General features: G+C 36.5%; 1 protein-coding gene across 2 annotated transcripts in view; it reads left to right on the top strand.

Annotated features, from left to right (window-relative positions):
- Positions 1-16,747, top strand: part of CNTNAP4 (contactin associated protein family member 4) — a 231,814-nt gene that overhangs the window by 159,623 nt on the left and 55,444 nt on the right. The window contains exons 9-11 of one of the 2 annotated variants that reach the window (XM_072031392.1): positions 3,109-3,258; positions 9,151-9,322; positions 15,384-15,490. In XM_072031392.1, the coding sequence (XP_071887493.1) occupies positions 3,109-3,258; positions 9,151-9,322; positions 15,384-15,490 (429 nt within the window). Of the gene's footprint in view, positions 1-3,108; positions 3,259-9,126; positions 9,323-15,383; positions 15,491-16,747 lie in introns of both variants that reach the window. The other variant, XM_072031391.1, reaches the window with a different exon arrangement.

Here is a 16,747-nt window from a genome sequence, read left to right as displayed (position 1 = left end):
GATTCATGGATGAACAAGGAGCTCCTGGCCAAACTGAAGCAGAAAAAGGAGGTCTACAGAGGGTGGAAGCAAGGACAAACATCCTGGGACAAATACAGAGAAATTGTCTGTGCAGACAGGGTTCAGGTTAGCAAATCTAAATAGAGCTTCTAATAGGATAAAGCCCTATTAGAATTAAATTTGTCCAGGAACATCAAGGAGAAAAAATAAATGTTTCTATAGGTACATCAGTGATAAAAGAAAGTCTAGGAAAATTGTGGACTATCTCCAGAGGGAAGCTGGAGAGTTGGTTACCCACAATATGGAGAAAGCTGAGTTACTCAATTACTTTTTTTCTTCAGTCTTCATTGGCAAGAGTTCTAGCCACTTAGCCCAAGCCCAGAAGGCAAAGGCCAGATCTAGAAGAATGATGAACCACATACAGTATAAGAGAAGATTGGTTTCAAGACTATCTAAGGAACCTAAAGGTGTAAAACCCCATGGGACCTGATGACATCTGCAGGAGAAGGGAACCAGTAAATGTAGTTGCTAAGCCACTATCCATCATATTTAAGAAGTAGTGGAAGTCTGGTGAAGTTCCCACTCACCCTAAGAGGGGAAATATAGCCCCCATAATTAAAAAGGGGAAAAAAGGAAGACAAAGGGAACTGCACACCAGTCAGTCTCACCTCTGTGCCCAGCAACACCATGGAGCAGATCCTCATGGAAACTAGGCTAAGGTATATGCAAAATAAGGAAGTAACTGGTAACAGCCAACCTGGCTTCAGTATAGAGAGATTGTGCCTGACAAATCTGGTGCCCTTCTATGATCGGGTGACAGCACTGGTGGATGGGGGAAGAGCAAGTGACATTACCTACCTGGACCAGTGCAAAGCATTTGAAACTGTCTGCCATGATATCCTTGTCTCTAAATTGGAGAGACATGGATTTGATGGATAGACCACTTGGGCAAGGAATTGGCTGGATGATCACACTCAAGGAGTTGCAATCAACAGCTCAATATCCAAGTGGAAGTCAGTTATGCATGGTGTTTCTCAGGGGTCAGTATTGGGACTGGTACTATTTAACATCTTTATAGGTGACATGGACATTGACATTGAGTGCACGCTCAGCAGCTTTGCAGATGACACCAAGCTCTGTAGTGAGGCTAGTACACTGGACGGAAGGGATGCCATCCAGAGGAACATGGCCAGGCTTGAGATGGTTGTGTGTGAACCTCATGAAGTTCAACAAGGCCAAGTACAACGTTGTACATCTGGTCCAGGGCAATCCCAAGAAAAAATACAGGTTGAGTAAAGAATGGATTGAAAACAGGCCTGAGGAGAGAAACTGGAGGTGTTAGTTGATGAGAAGCTCCACATGAGCTGGCAATGTGTGCTTGCAGCCCACAAAGTAAACTGCATCCTGGGCTGTAGCAAAAGACACATGGCCAGCAGGGCAAGGCAGGTGATTCTTCCCCTTTACTCTGCCTTCATGAGACTCCACTGAAAAGAGTCAGGCTCCACTTGTTACATTTAATGCTCCTCTCCCCCTCCCTCCCTTCCCTTCTTTATCCTGACTGTAAATATACTGCATCTGTTAGTATCCTCATATGACACTTCTCATACGAAACTGCAAATAAAATTAATTGCCTGAATGTTATCAGAAAATCTGTGATTATGGTTCTGTACTTTCTGTGATTCTATTAGAAGAGGGAATGGTTGCTTGAAGTGAAACACAGAGGTAATCTATGTGCCATGGTTTTTTATATAATTCCACCTAAGATGGGCATAAAGCAAAAGTTACTGTTATTAGAGGATAAGGTTTCTTCTTGTATAGTCCCTGACAATTATAACAGTTGAAGTAAGGAAACAAGTCGTATAAATGGTGCATGTATCTATTATTGTATTTAATATATTACAGACACTTTCTAAATGATATTTTATTTGAATTTAGAAGTAATTTTAAGATTAATCTCTGAATTGTGTGCTGAATTTATGTATGTATGTGTTTAGGCTGTGGTAGTTTGGAATATATGAGTCCTAGTTATAACGCAATTTAGTTGTTTGAACCCTGTCACTTTTATATTTTGATTTCTTTTCTGTCTGTATGAACAAATCTGTTAACTCTCAGAATATTTATTTATAGAATATAGAGCAAATTCTAGAGAGGACTATATAAATACATTAAATTTAAAGAGGGAAATCACATCACAAATCTGAGACATTGCAGTCAATAAAAGACTTTAAATAACTCAAAGGCTGTGTTCTTTGTAGTCCTCTGAAAGAAGTATCATAATTCTAAAACCACTCAGGAACATAATTGACTTACACCACTTATGTAAAGAAAGTAAGTGTTTACGTACTGACTAAAATAAAATGTATTTAAATCTATATATGCAGGCATGTTCCAGAACATGTTCTGTCACACACAGACAGAGGTAATGTAAATTGGTTCTATAGCCTAGACACTGAGAAAGTAGCTCCAAAATTTACCCATTTATTTCCAATATATTTTCCATATTTTCCAATATATTTCTACGAGTAACTGAAAAATAATAATAATAAAAAAAAGTGACATTGACATTATGCTTGATGAAGCTTTTTACATCTACATGGTACAGTTATTTTTCTGCATTGTAATGTAATTTACAATGATTTACATATAAATAGATTTACATACAATCTACCTTTGATTTTAAAAGATGAAGAAATACCTTGTGACAGTGCAATAAAAAAGTGTATTATATGTTAAATACTGTATCAACCACCACAATAATTTTTTATTAATAACCTCCTCAGATTGAGAGGATATTTTTCATAGTCCCTACATTAAATATAAGTTACTGATAATTAGGAGCAATGGTAAAGCATATTCACTAAAATACTTTTTTTTTTTTTTTTTTTTAATCAGAAGTGAAGCAAGGGAATGGACAAAGTCTCTGTCTTCACAAAAGACATTTGTGTTCTTTAATCTTTTTTTTTTTTTTCTCCTTTCATTAGCTCCTCGAGTTGTTATTTCAGCTATGATTGCTACTGTACTGGTCTCTTCTCCTTTCTAATTTATAACATCCAGATAATATAACAAATAATGGATGTCTGTTCATATTGCTTTTTGTTTCCCTCCTAGGTGCTGGATTAAATAATGGTCAGTGGCATTCTGTATTCTTCTCTGCCAAAAGAAATCGTATCAGCTTAATAGTGGACAACGATATGACCTCATCTGTTCATGCCTCCATATCTCTGCAAATTTATTCAGCAGACACATTCTACTTTGGAGGTGAAATATGTTGCTTATTTATGCTGGCAATATCACACAGTTAAATGTAAATTTTTGCAGACATAGATAATCAAATAGCAAGAATGTGTTGGCTTGCTTCAAGCCTTTGTTGTCTAACTCAGATATCTCTTAGAGTACTGTTTTTTCAGGAATTGCTATGATATTTTGGGGTTCACATTTCTTCAAAATTTTTATCATGCTAAGTAGAATAAATTACTACCCTAAATCCTTTGTCAATTTCTAGAACATAGTTTTCTCGTATTGTGCCCTGATAATTAAATTTAGCATGACTGACAATCAACAATCAATCAAATAGGTACACAAGTCTCTTGTTATGCAGCCATTATGTTGCTTGTATTGCTAAGTCTCTTTTTTCTTTTTTTTTTTTTTTTTTTTTTTAATATATATTTTCTGAGAATCTTCCACTGGGCTGACTTCAAGACTTCACCTGAAGTGCATGTTTACTTGTGCGAATATCTTCTTTCTCTTTAGGTCCATACTTATTCATTGCACAATACACAATCATAAAATATAAGTAAGAATAAGAATAAGAATTAAGAATAAGAAAGAATAATAAGAATAAGAATTAAGAATAAGAAAGGATAAGGATAAGGATAAGGATAAGGATAAGGATAAGGATAAGGATAAGGATAAGGATAAGGATAAGGATAAGGATAAGGATAAGGATAAGGATAAGGATAAGGATAAGGATAAGGATAAGGATAAGGATAAGGATAAGGATAAGGATAAGATAAGAAGAAGAAGAAGAAGAAGAAGAAGAAAAAAGAAGAAGAAGAAGAAGAAGAAGAAGAAGAAGAAGAAGAAGAAGAAGAAAAAGAAGAAGAAGAATAGACCACTGTAGCACAACAATACTATGTTTGGAGAATATAACCTCTCTCTAAAAAGTTTTGAGGTGTCCTATTTTCACTAGAGGCCTGAGCATGAGCTGGCAGTGCACCCAGGTGGCCAAGAAGGCCAAAAGCATCCTGGCTTATTTCAGGATTAGTGTATCTAGCAAGACCAGGAAGGTGGTTGTCCCTTTGTACTCTGCTCTGGTGAGGCTGCACCTCAAGTACTGTGTTCAGTTTTGGGCCCCTGAACACAAAAAGAACTTGAGGTCCTGGATGTCCAGAGAAGGGCTACAAAGCTGGTGAAGGGCCTGGAACACAAGTCCTAAGAGGAGTGGATAAGCGAACTGGGGTTGTTTAGTCTGGAGAAGAGAAGGCTCACGGGAGACCTTACTGCTCTCTACATCTACCTAAAAGGAAGTTGTGGGGAGCTGGGGATCAGCCTCTTCGCACAGATAACCAGTGACAGAACTAGAGGGAAAGGCCTTAAGTTGCAGCAGGGGAGGTTCAGTTTGGAAATTAGGAGACATTTCTTCTCAGAAAGAGTAGTGAGGCACTGGAACAGGTTGCCCAGGAATTTGGTGGCGTCACCATCCCTGCAAGTGTTTAAGCAAAGGTTGGATGTGGAACTTAGGGACATGGTTTAGTGGGTGATATCAGTAGTAGGGTGATGGTTGGACCAGATGATCTTGGAGGTCTTTTCCAACCTCAATGATTCTATGACTCTATGATTCTATGGTAATTCTTTTTAAGCATAAATTCATCAAATGACTTTGTCATTAATATGTTTATTGATATAATTGTACAGGTTGTGATAAACCTAGATATGTTAGGAATGGAGTGCATAATAGCAACATTAGACAGAATCTGAATACATTATTTAACTCTCCCTTAAAGCTTCATCTCTTACTAGTTTACGACTAAACAATTTATTAAAAATAATAATAAAAAAATGAATGCATACAAATCAGAATGTGTATAAAAAACTAAATGCATCTGGACCAAGTCATTGTCCACAGATTAGTTCCCTTGGGGGAAAAAAATAATAAAATAATAAAATAAAATAAAATAAAATAAAATAAAATAAAATAAAATAAAATAAAATAAAATAAAATAAAATAAAATAAAATAAAATAAAAAAATAAAAAATGCTCACAAGCAGAAAGTAGATCTAGGAATTGATAACAGACCATATGTGGATTTTTTAGATCTGGTATCTAGCCTTCGCTAGTAAAGAGACATCCTGAACTGATTGGTAATCAGAGAAAGATACAGAATATGGATGTTGAATAGCAAGAAACCTTTTGTAGATTTTTATTTCTACATGGGTCCAGGTTCCCACATTTCTGAATACACCAGTGAACATTTCCATATTCCACCATCAAAATGTGTACAGTGCATTTCCAAGTTTATACACATATTTAGCATTTTTCTTTATGCTGGCTGTTTAAATATGAATAAGAGTCTTCCAGAAGAGATGCTCTGGGGACACAATGGTCATTTTACTCGTTTTAAAGAATACAGAATATGCAAAAAAATGCAGAAATTTATCTGGGGAAATGTGATAAACATGAAGGCAATTTAGAATTATGTCAGCATAACTCCTAGTCAAAAATACATGACAGCTCTCAGATCATGGAATAATAACTTTGCAGCTATAAGGGAAAAAAGACATTATTTAAATTTGCAATAAGCACATAGATTAAATTTAATTATTAAACTATTTCTTTCTGTTATTAATATTTGGCCCATAGTAATAAGGAATCTCACTTTCAGTAATAGTCATTATACGTCGACTTTTCTCTTACAAATTCAGAAGACAAAGTTTTAAAAATACAAATAATAAGAAAAATCTGAGGCAACATCTTTTTGAACCCAGAAGTTAGAGATGTAAACTTTTTCTGCATTCACCTATTTTATTTTATTTTATTTTATTTTATTTTATTTTATTTTATTTTATTTTATTTTATTTTATTTTATTTTATTTTATTTTATTTTATTTTATTTTTTGATATGGACTCCCCTGGAAGTCTTTCACTCTCAAATGAATGTCAGTTTTGTTTTTGTTTTTTACCAAAAATTACAGATTTTTGTTTGTTTGTTTGTTTGTTTTTAACATTTTATTATATAGTGCTATAGAGAATTTCTTTAAGACCTGTAATTGATTTATCAAAATATTCGTTATATTGTAAGGTTGCTCTGTTCCTGTTTAGATTTTACCAAATCCACAGATTTGTTATTCTTACAGCAATATGCAAAGTAGTTAATATACATTTTCCTTTAGAAAGATAATAACAGGTTTGAACAGTTTGGTACCTCACCAGAGAAAAAGACACTGAGAATTTATTTACTTATTTTACTTATTTTACTTATTTTATGTCACTTAGTCATTTTCTACTATACACTTCTTAAAAATATATCAATTTTATTTATGTTTTTGCATATTCCTTTGAATAGATCTACCAGTTTCCATTGTCATTTTGCTTCCTGGAAAAATAAATCTCTGCACATTCTTTGCAGAACTTCAGAAAATACCCATTTGCTCTGTGAAACAGAAAAGTACCTTAACAGTCTCTGCTTCCAAACATCATGAAACAAGAAACTCTTTGAATATTGTAAAACAAACAGTAGTATTGTTTGATTAAGATCAAATATGGCCCTTACTCCAGAATAAATATTGACCTTTGGAAGAAAGACAAAGATAAAAAGGCATATTTTATCATACAGTGTTCAGCTATCATAGGGAAAAACTTTTCAATTATTATGGTTTAAATCAAATCAGCTTTTCTTAATAATGTTTATTTAACTGGTAATAAGCAAATTGCATTTCAGGATTGTTATCAGTAAAATAATATACAAATTACTGTACTACATACTTTCAGAATATCAATCATAGATAGAAACTCCAGAGGTTGCCTAGTCCAGTCTCCTGCTCAAAACCAATCTGATTAGATCAGGATGTAGATCAGATTATGCACCTCTGAGCATGGAAATCTCCCTAACTTGTTCCTGTATTGAACACCTTCATGCTTAAAAAAAATATATGTTTATTTTTGCTGATATGTAATTTGAATTTGCCATTTCTGATTTTTATCTTTTTCCTCTCCTCTAATCACTGTAGACTTCCAGAAAGAGACTGTCTCCTTCCCTGCATCTCCTTCTCAGATATCTTTACCTTTCTGTCTTAAGCCTGGTCAGACCCAGCTCTCTCAGCACCTTAAAATACATCTTGTCCATTAGGTTCCTTGACCATCTTTGTCACCTCACTCAAGGATATCAATGTATTTTGTTTATTGGGAAGTCCAGAACTGGACATGGCACTCCAAATGTGGTCTCACAGTTGCCAAAGAGAGGGAAAGACCACTTGTCTAGACTTGCTGGCACTACTTTTGGTAATGCCATTAGCCTTCTGTGCCATAAATGTCTCATGGTGCATCTGTTGTCCATCAGGACACCAAGACTTCCTCTGTGGATCCACCTCTTAGCAGTAGCCTGCACTGTTGCACGGGCTTATTTTATCTTTTATCTCAGAAGAAACACCTTGTACTTGTTTTTGCTAAACTTTATGGTATTTCTGTCACCCCTTTTCTTCTGCCTGCCTGGTTGCTGCCTTGCCCTCCAGCATATTTACCCCTTCCCCCAACTTAGTATCAGTCACAAGCTTTCTGGGAGTGCACTCTATCCTGTCTTCCCTACTATTAATAAAGACTTTAAACAGACCGATGCCTGAAAGACCACTGAGTATCAGCTAGACTTTCATTATTGATTGTCCACTTACCCACTGACATCTCATCAATCCAATGATGTGGAAACTACAGAAAACTGTTGATGGTTTTGCTAAAGTCAAAGTATACAGTATTTACTGCTCTCCCCCCTGTCCACTGTGCCTGTTGTCAAAAAAAAAAAAAAAAAAAAAAAAAAGAGGAGTTTTGTCAGGCATGATTTGGCCTTGGTTAATCCATGTCAGTTGTCTCTAATTACCCTTTTTGTATGTCACATAGCATATAAGAGGATTTGCTCCATGAACTTTACAGGTAGTGAGGAAAGGCTGACTAGTCCCTGGCTCTCTGGGCCCTAATTCTTGGCATTCTTGAAAGTGAGCGCAACATTTTCCAGTCATCAAGAAGCTCACCTAATTACCAAATTATTTTAAGGATTAAAATGTTAGTAGTTTAACAGTGACAACATTGGATGTTGCGATGATATTGGCCAGCTCTTCCAGTGCTTTCAGACAGCTCTTTTTTTTTTTTTTTTTTTTTTTTTTTTGTCTTCTGTGGCTACTACAGCCCTACTTCATACTTTGCTGGTAAAGACAAAAGAAGTCTTTATCAATCAAAACTGAAGAAAAAAGGCCTCAGGCAATTCTGCAGTTCCCACGGCCCTAGGTCCTTGTCATTTGATCCTCAAAACATGTCCCTGAACAAACCAACATGGGCTCTTCTGAAATCCATAGCTGTACTTCTGTGTTTGTTTTCTTGCTTTCTCACTGTCTTGTCTGTGGATCTTAAACTCCACAGTCTCATGTTTGATGCAACAAAGACTAGTCTTGATATTCCCATCTTCATTTTTTAACTTATCTAGGAGCAGAAGTTTTCAATAAAGCACCTTTCCTAGTTGGTTCATTGAAAATTGCCCTCATTTTTCAGAAATCTTCTGGATAGTTTGATGAAGAAAACCACTTGTACTTTGTAGCTCATTTCCTTTGACTTCAGTTATGACTTGAAATTTGTCCAGATCACAGTCAGCCTGCATTATAACCCAACATTTTGTGACTAAGATCATTTGGTGAATCTGTTCACATCTTGGTTCCATTAATTATTTTGGAACTGCTGTTTGGGTTATGCTGTACCCTGTAGCACTGATTTGCACATACAGTAAGATTGAACAGCCTTATTTCTTTACTCTTGTACAGACGTGCCAAATCAAAAGTGTTTCTGGATAAACCTGACCACAAAATTTGCTACGCCTAAAAATTACCAAATTCTGGTATATATTTTATTTTCATTAAAATATTTTTCAGCTCCAGGATTTATGTTTCTCTCAGGCTGTCCAAACAGTGGAAACAATTCTGAATGTAAAAGCTCATTTGGTGGCTTTCAAGGATGTATGCGACTCATTTCTATTGGCAACAAAGCAGTGGATATGAATTCAGTTCAGAAAAATATTTTTGGCAATTTCAGCGATCTTCAGATAGATTTATGTGGCATTATAGACAGGTAAGAAAATTATATAATTTATTTATATACTTAATTTATTGTTGTTATTGTTTCAAATACTGACCTCATGACCAGGAACAAAATGCTTACAAAATTGCATGCTTCTTTCACAAACATTCAAAGGTGCAGAAGATTTTCAGTATACATAGAAAAGCAAATAGAAGGTGTTGTTGCGCTGCAAATAATTTTCCAGTATCTGAGGTTAAAAATATTTGATGTTTCTGACTATTTTTTATTTTTTTGTTGTTGTCGTTGCTTGTTTTGTAACAGTGTAGACACAAATCTCTTTCTCTGACATTTGAAATCCCATTCATCATTTGAAATCCTATGCTCTTTACAAATGATTGCTCTTTCTATATTCTACCCATCCAGAAACATAGTGGAAACATCCTCACAAACAATGGGCAATCTTTATTTTATGCTCAGGTCAGGACTAATTGTAACTAGTGTGAGAGGGTATTTTTTATTTTTTTTTAAGAATGACCAGTTTTAATGCCTCCCTTTGGAAGGAGGAAAGTCTATACACCTTCTCCAAAATAGAACAAGTGATAGGAATTGGGGTGACTGGGGTGTTGCGATAGATGGTTACAGGCTCTTCAGGAGGGACAGGCAGGGTAGGCGAGGTGGTGGGGTGGCGATGTATGTGAAGCAGGGGCTGGACTGTGTGGAACTTCAGGTTGGCTATGGCAAAGTTGAGAGCCTCTGGGTAAGGATCAAGGGACGAACGAATAAAGGGGATCTCGTTGTGGGAGTCTATTACAGACCGCTTGGCCAGGACGATAGCGCCGATAAATTATTCTTTACAGAACTAAGAGAGGCCTCAAGATTAACTCCCCTTGTCCTTATGGGGGACTTCAACTTGCCAGACGTTAACTGGGAGTGCCACACGGCTGACACGAGCAAGTCCAGGAGGTTCATGAAGCACCTAGATGATAACTTCTTGGTGCAGGTGCTAACGGAGCCAACTAGGAAAGTTGCCCTCCTAGACCTGTTGCTAGAAAACAGAGAGGGTCTGGTGGGAGATGTGGTGATTGGTGGTCGCCTTGGTCATAGCGACCATGAAGTGGTTGAGTTCAAAATTTACGGTGACAGAAGGAAAAGTGCCACCAAAACCTCATCCCTAGATATGGGGAAAGCGGACTTCAGGCTGCTCAGGGAACTAGTCAGCAAGGTCCCCTGGGAAACTGCTCTTGAAGGCCTCGATGTCCACCAGTACTGGTCATTCTTTAAGCGATGCCTCCTAGAAGCACAAGATCAGCCAATTCCGAAATATCGCAAGTCAGGCAGGCGGGGCAGGAGGTCGGCGTGGCTGACCAGGAACATTCTAATGGAGATTAGGCGGAAACAGAGAGTGTTTCACTACTGGAAGGAGGGCCAGCTGTCCTGGAAAGAATACAAGGATGCTGTTCGTGTTTGTAGGGAGAAAATTCGTGTGGCTAAAGCACACCTAGAGTTGAAGCTGGCTGTGTCTGTGAGAGAAAAAAAAGGGTTTTTTTAGATATGTGAATGGAAAAAGGAGAACTAAAGAATACATAGGGCCGCTCCTTGATAGGGAAGGTCTTCTCACAGACAACGACATAGGCAAAGCAGAGATGCTTAACACCTTCTTTGCCTCTGTCTTCAATGCCGATGATGGGCTTTGGGACCCAGGGTGCCCTGAGCTGGAGGACCGGGACGGTGGGGATGACAAACTCCCAACCGACCCTGAACGTGCGCAGGATTTGCTACTCCACCTGGATCCCTACAAGTCCATGGGTCCGGATGGGATTCATCCCCGGGTGCTGAAAGAGCTGGCGGACATCATCGCAGAACCTCTCTCAATTATTTTTCAACAATCCTGGGAATCTGGAGAGGTCCTGGTAGACTGGAAGCTGGCAAATGTTGTGCCGATTTTCAAGAAGGGTCAGAAAGAAGACCCTAGCAATTACAGGCCTGTCAGTCTCACGTCAGTGCCTGGTAAAATCATGGAGAAGATGGTTCTCGAACTTATTGAGGCGCACCTGGGGGACAAAGCAGTCATTGGTCCCAGCCAGCATGGGTTTGTGAAGGGTAGGTCCTGCCTAACTAACCTGATTTCCTTTTATAAGATCACCCGTATGGTGGATTATGTGTAATTTTCATTACACTGTGTTTTTTGTTTGTTTGTTGTTGTTAGTAGTAAGAATGAGGAGCAGAGTCAGGTTTAAAGAATGATATTCTTTAGTTGAACACTTAAATGGAGATCTAAACAAGAATTTGAATAGAAAATATCAAGAAATTGACTGATAAGTTAATTGATACTGACTACTTTCTCTTTTTAACATAGATATTTGAATCTGTATGTATGTATATAACTAGGGAGCACTCAAAATGTTAAACTCAGAGCTGTGATTTGTGAACAATCACTTGCTCCATAATTAAATAGACATGTTATGAAATAAATTCAGAGAAAGTGGTATGTTTTACATATTCTGGTGCATAGTAAAGCATTTACTATATGTTGGTTTTATAAAAAAAAAATAATTATTATTATAATAAAATAAAAAATTGTGACTTTTATATATAAAGTTAGGGGGTCCTAGCACACAGAAATATAGAATTATTTACAGTGTTCCAGATGGCATGGCATTTGCACTGAGCAATTGTATTGTGTTTATAAGGCAAGGTTTTTGTAGTGAGGGGCTGCAGTGGTGGCCTGTGTAAGATGGGTCCAGAAGCTACCCCATGTTTGATAAGGGCCAGTTTCAGCTGCCTCCAAAGGAACCCACCACTGTCCAATAAGCAATGTGGGTTGTGCCTCTGTGAGTGCAGATTTAAGAAAGGGAAAAAAAAAAAATGTAAGCAATAGCAGCTGAGAGAATGAGGAGAGATAAACAGACCAGCAGACACCGAAGTTAGAGCAGAAGGTGCAGGAGGGGCTCCACGTGCTTGAGCAGAAGTTCCCCTGCAGCCTGTGAAGAAGCCCAGGGTGGGGCCTGCTGTCCCCCTGCAATCCATGGGTCCCACGGCAGAGCAGGGAACACTGCAGCCCATGGAGGAGCCCCTGGTGGAGCAGGTGGATGTGGCCTGAAGGAGGCTGCGGCACATGGAGAGCCCCCGCAGGAGTACACGCCAGGCCAGAGCTGCAGCCCATGGAGAGGAACCCACAGAGGATCAGTGGGGTCTGGGGGGAGCTGCCGCCCACCTGTGCTGGAGCAGTTTACTCCTGACAGATGGACCCCATGGTACAGATCCATATTTGGAGCAGTTTTTGAAGAACTCCTGCGTGTTGGAAGTCCCCTCAGGATCAGTTCAGGAAGGACGGCATCCAGTGGGAGCGACCCCATGCTGGAGCAGGGACAGAGAATGACCGCTAAGTGTTGAGAGATGAACTGTGTTCAGAGATGAAGTGTTAAGGACTGACCACAACCCCCATTCTCCTGTGACACTTGGTGGAAGGAGGTAGAAGATGTTGGATGGGACGGGGAGGTATTTTTTGTTTGTTTGGGGTTTCTCAGTGCTCTAGCCTGTAAGTAATAAGTGATAAATTTTATTAATCCCCCGATGCTCCATGTTTTGCTTATTTTTATATTCCTTTTTTTCTGTAATGATAACTGTTGAGTGATCTTATATTCTTATCTCAACCCTTGACCGTTTTCCTTCATATTTTCTCCCCCTTTCCCTTTGAGGAAGGGGAATGAGAAAATGGTTGTGATGGAGTTTGGCTGCCCAGCTGAGTAAAACCACTACAGTAGTGCAAGTTTTTTTAGAATTTTAGCCTACCCATTTAACTTTTTGTTGCTGTACCAACTGTACTGTACCAAGAATGTTATATAGATATATATATAGCCTTTCTTATAAGATAGGGTTTTTTTGTTTGTTTGTTTGTTTGTTTGTTTTTTGTTTTGTGCATGTGTGTCTATCAAAAACATAAAAATATTTTGTTGTTGCTGTTGTTTGGGCTTTTGTATACCACTTAAACTTCCCAAACAGTCTTTTCCACAATGTTTTCATTAGCTTTCTGACACAATATTAATCCTTTTCTTTCTGAATTTCAAATTTCACAATGATTGTCATATGCCTTCCTACCTTAACAAAATAGAAGTTAATTAAATTGATGAAAATAAATTGAATTATGTACTTCATATTTTATTTGAAAATAAACCATTTCTTTAGAAGCATTCCTGGTCTTGTATTAGCCTGTCTGGGAAAAAGTGTTTCTTTCAATTTTCTTCACATGTCCCATTGCCTTTGCTGTCTGTTTGATTCTGCAAAATGTGCTGTTTTGTTCCATTATCTGGAACAAAATTCAAGTTTCTCTTTCCGCAACTATTTCTACATCTCACCATAAACGCAGATGATAACATGTATTCTCCTCTTCTGTCACCTTTAAAATTTCTTACACATATTAACAGTTTTCAATAGCCTTTATAATTTTTTACATCCTATAATTTTGAGACAATGGTCTCACACTATAATGATTTCTACATGTCTTTAGTTTTTCAAGTACTCAGTGTTTTTGCCACTACGATCCAAATGGTAGAAACTTTTCCTAGAGCTGAGGACAAGCATACAACTTACTTATCTTTGACTCATCGTAAGAGTCACATTTACAAGTTATTTACATTTTCAAAATATTGAAATGCCATCCAAATACTGATTGCTTTTATATTAGAAAAAGTGTTGAAATTTTTTTTTAATGTTTTACACATATATAGTGCATGAATACAAATAAAAATTACCGTTCGAATAGTGATCTGAAATTAGATGTAATGATAAACTGAAAATAACTATATTGACTGCATTCTGTATCTTTCATGTATAAACATTCAGCATAAAGGAAGTGTTCTTTATATTTAGTCTTTATTGACAGATGAATAATTATTCATTTATTCATTTTCATGTATTATTCTGTTATTTTTAAACAAGCAAAAACTCCCAACCGTTTCCGTATTTTTTTTTCCTTAGATCCAAAACCTTTCTAATTCCTTCTCGTATGTTTCTAATATGATGACTCTCACATGCCTTCTTCATTTAGCCTTTTCATTGTCTAATATCTTTATATTGCTTCATTATTCATATTCCTCTTGGGCATGCAAATAATTCTCTTAATATATTTCTGTTTAATATTCTTTCTCTCAGGTCCTTTGTATATATTGGTTTAATAACTACTAATTGTGCATAAACAAATGATAAAATAACTTTAAATTAATAGGCCAAAATGTCATTCTAAATGCTTTACAAATTTAGCATATTTAATCTCTGAAGAGAGAGTACCAGATAAATCTATTATAATTACATCAAGCCTTGCACAGGAACATGATTTCCTATTGGGAATTACTGCTTTTAGTGTCTTGGCAGCAGTATGTTGTATAAACAAACAAACAAACAAATACACACCAGAATAGCAGGGTATGTAGTGATAAAACAAGGAGTAATGGTTTTAAACTAAAAAAGCATAAATTTAGATTAGATATTAGGAAAAAAATTGTTACTGTGGTGGTGGTGAGGCACAGGAACAGGTTGTCCAGAGAAGTTGTGGGTGCCCTACACCTTAAGGTGAAGTTGGATAGAGTTTTGAGCAACCTATTATGAAGGTGTTCCTTGTCATGGTGGGGGGAATGGGAGGGGAAATTAGATGATCTTCAAGGTCCCTTTCAATACAAAGCATTTTATGGGTCTATAAAGTAATAGCTATATATGTGTATATAAAAAAGACAGTGGCCCTGGGAATTTTTTCTCTTATAATAAATAAATAATAAATATACAACAGTAATTAAATTTGTAGCAATTAATTTTTATTTCCAAAAAAATAGATTTTTCTTGGTATAGTCTCACAAGTTTATTGCATAATTAGTATCTTTCTGATAGGTAATAAGAATAGGGGGAAAGCCGAAGAGAAAATATTTTTCTAGTCGTGTTAAAGATGTCTTCTTCAAAAAGACTGAAGAATATCTTCATTCATGTTGTTATATGTTGTATGCAAATATAACATATGTTATATGCAAAATCATGTTTCATGATTTTGCTTCTACTGATAAGTGTAAGTGCCAAGTAAGAGAAAGGAAAACAGAGTGAGAATGCTCTTTGTTTCTCGTTTTAGATGCTTGCCTAATTACTGTGAACATGGTGGAGAATGTTCACAGACCTGGAACAGCTTCTACTGTAACTGTACCAATACTGGTTACAAGGGAGCTACTTGTCACTATCGTAAGTATAAGATTTTTCTAGCTGTTTTTGTTTGTCATAGATTCATCCTTCCCCTCTTTTTCTTTCCTCCTGGAAGTGTGACATCTGTATTAATCATTTATATTAGATTTTTTTTCTGCCATGTAAAGAAAATGCCATGCCATTCAGAAGCTAGTTCAAACAAAGGCCTTGAGTATTCGAAATCTGTTAACAGAATAAACTCATTGTTTGTTTGTGTCTGCTTCATGTTTTAATAGGTTACATGAGATGGTTGGTAATATCTTCTGTCCATAGTTCCACCGTATGAATCAGCAAATCATTCATAATTCTGTTTATGACAAGAATATATATATATATATGTAGACAATAGGACTACAGTCTTGTGTAAACATCATCACATGCATGAACCTATATTTTTATAGTTTGTTGAATCAGTGAGCAGGTTAGGTGATATTCCAGTAGGGTGAATTCAACAAAACTGGCATAACAAAACAAATAAACAAAAAGATCACCTATTAAATCTTGCTTGGATAAACTCAACAACTGTGATGACTTTTCAAATAGTACACATGCTTTTGAATACCACAGTGCATAATCTATACCTATGAGAAGAGTAAACTGAAGATGAGTTTACTTTTATTTTTTTATTATTTTTTTTTAGTTTAGATCAACATTATCTAAACCTTATAATTATTTTTTTCCTGAATGTAGTGACTCCTTCTTTTTGATAGAGTATTTTCAAATCTTGTTGTTGTTATAGCAGACAATCCAGAAAAGAATCACTATAACAATATGACTTTGATTGCTATGGATGAGTTGGCTAATGTGGTCTAGTTGTGGAATTCTCATTGATTACATGTGTAATGACAGATTTGAAGTCAGTAGTTCATTCTCCAGGTTTTTGATCATAAAGTAGTTGTCACAATCTTTTCTTCAGGAGTTAACTGATATAAAACATACATGACGTGGGAATGACAAGCTGCCATTTCGTCTGTTTATTTTGTTCTTTTATTTCAGCCTCTGATAACTTATTTACCATGACATTACTATGTAAAGAAAAAGAGAAGAAAACATGAACCATGAAAGTCAAAGAATACTAGGAAACAATTAGAATATCTAGGAACACTGCTTACTTTTTGCTGTATGTAAAGGCATGTAAATAAATGTCAGATTTAATTGAGACTGTTAAAGCTTGGCTTCTCAAAATCTGATTCCCAAGGTCTAAATGATACTCTTAGCTTTCACATTACATGACTGTTTCTAAACCCCCCCTTTTTT

Source organism: Anas platyrhynchos, chromosome Z (assembly GCF_047663525.1).
Source record: "Anas platyrhynchos isolate ZD024472 breed Pekin duck chromosome Z, IASCAAS_PekinDuck_T2T, whole genome shotgun sequence".
Classification (NCBI taxonomy): Eukaryota; Metazoa; Chordata; class Aves; order Anseriformes; family Anatidae; genus Anas; species Anas platyrhynchos.
The sequence above is the reverse complement of the archived record's forward strand: the minus strand, read 5'-3'. Positions and strand labels throughout refer to the sequence as shown.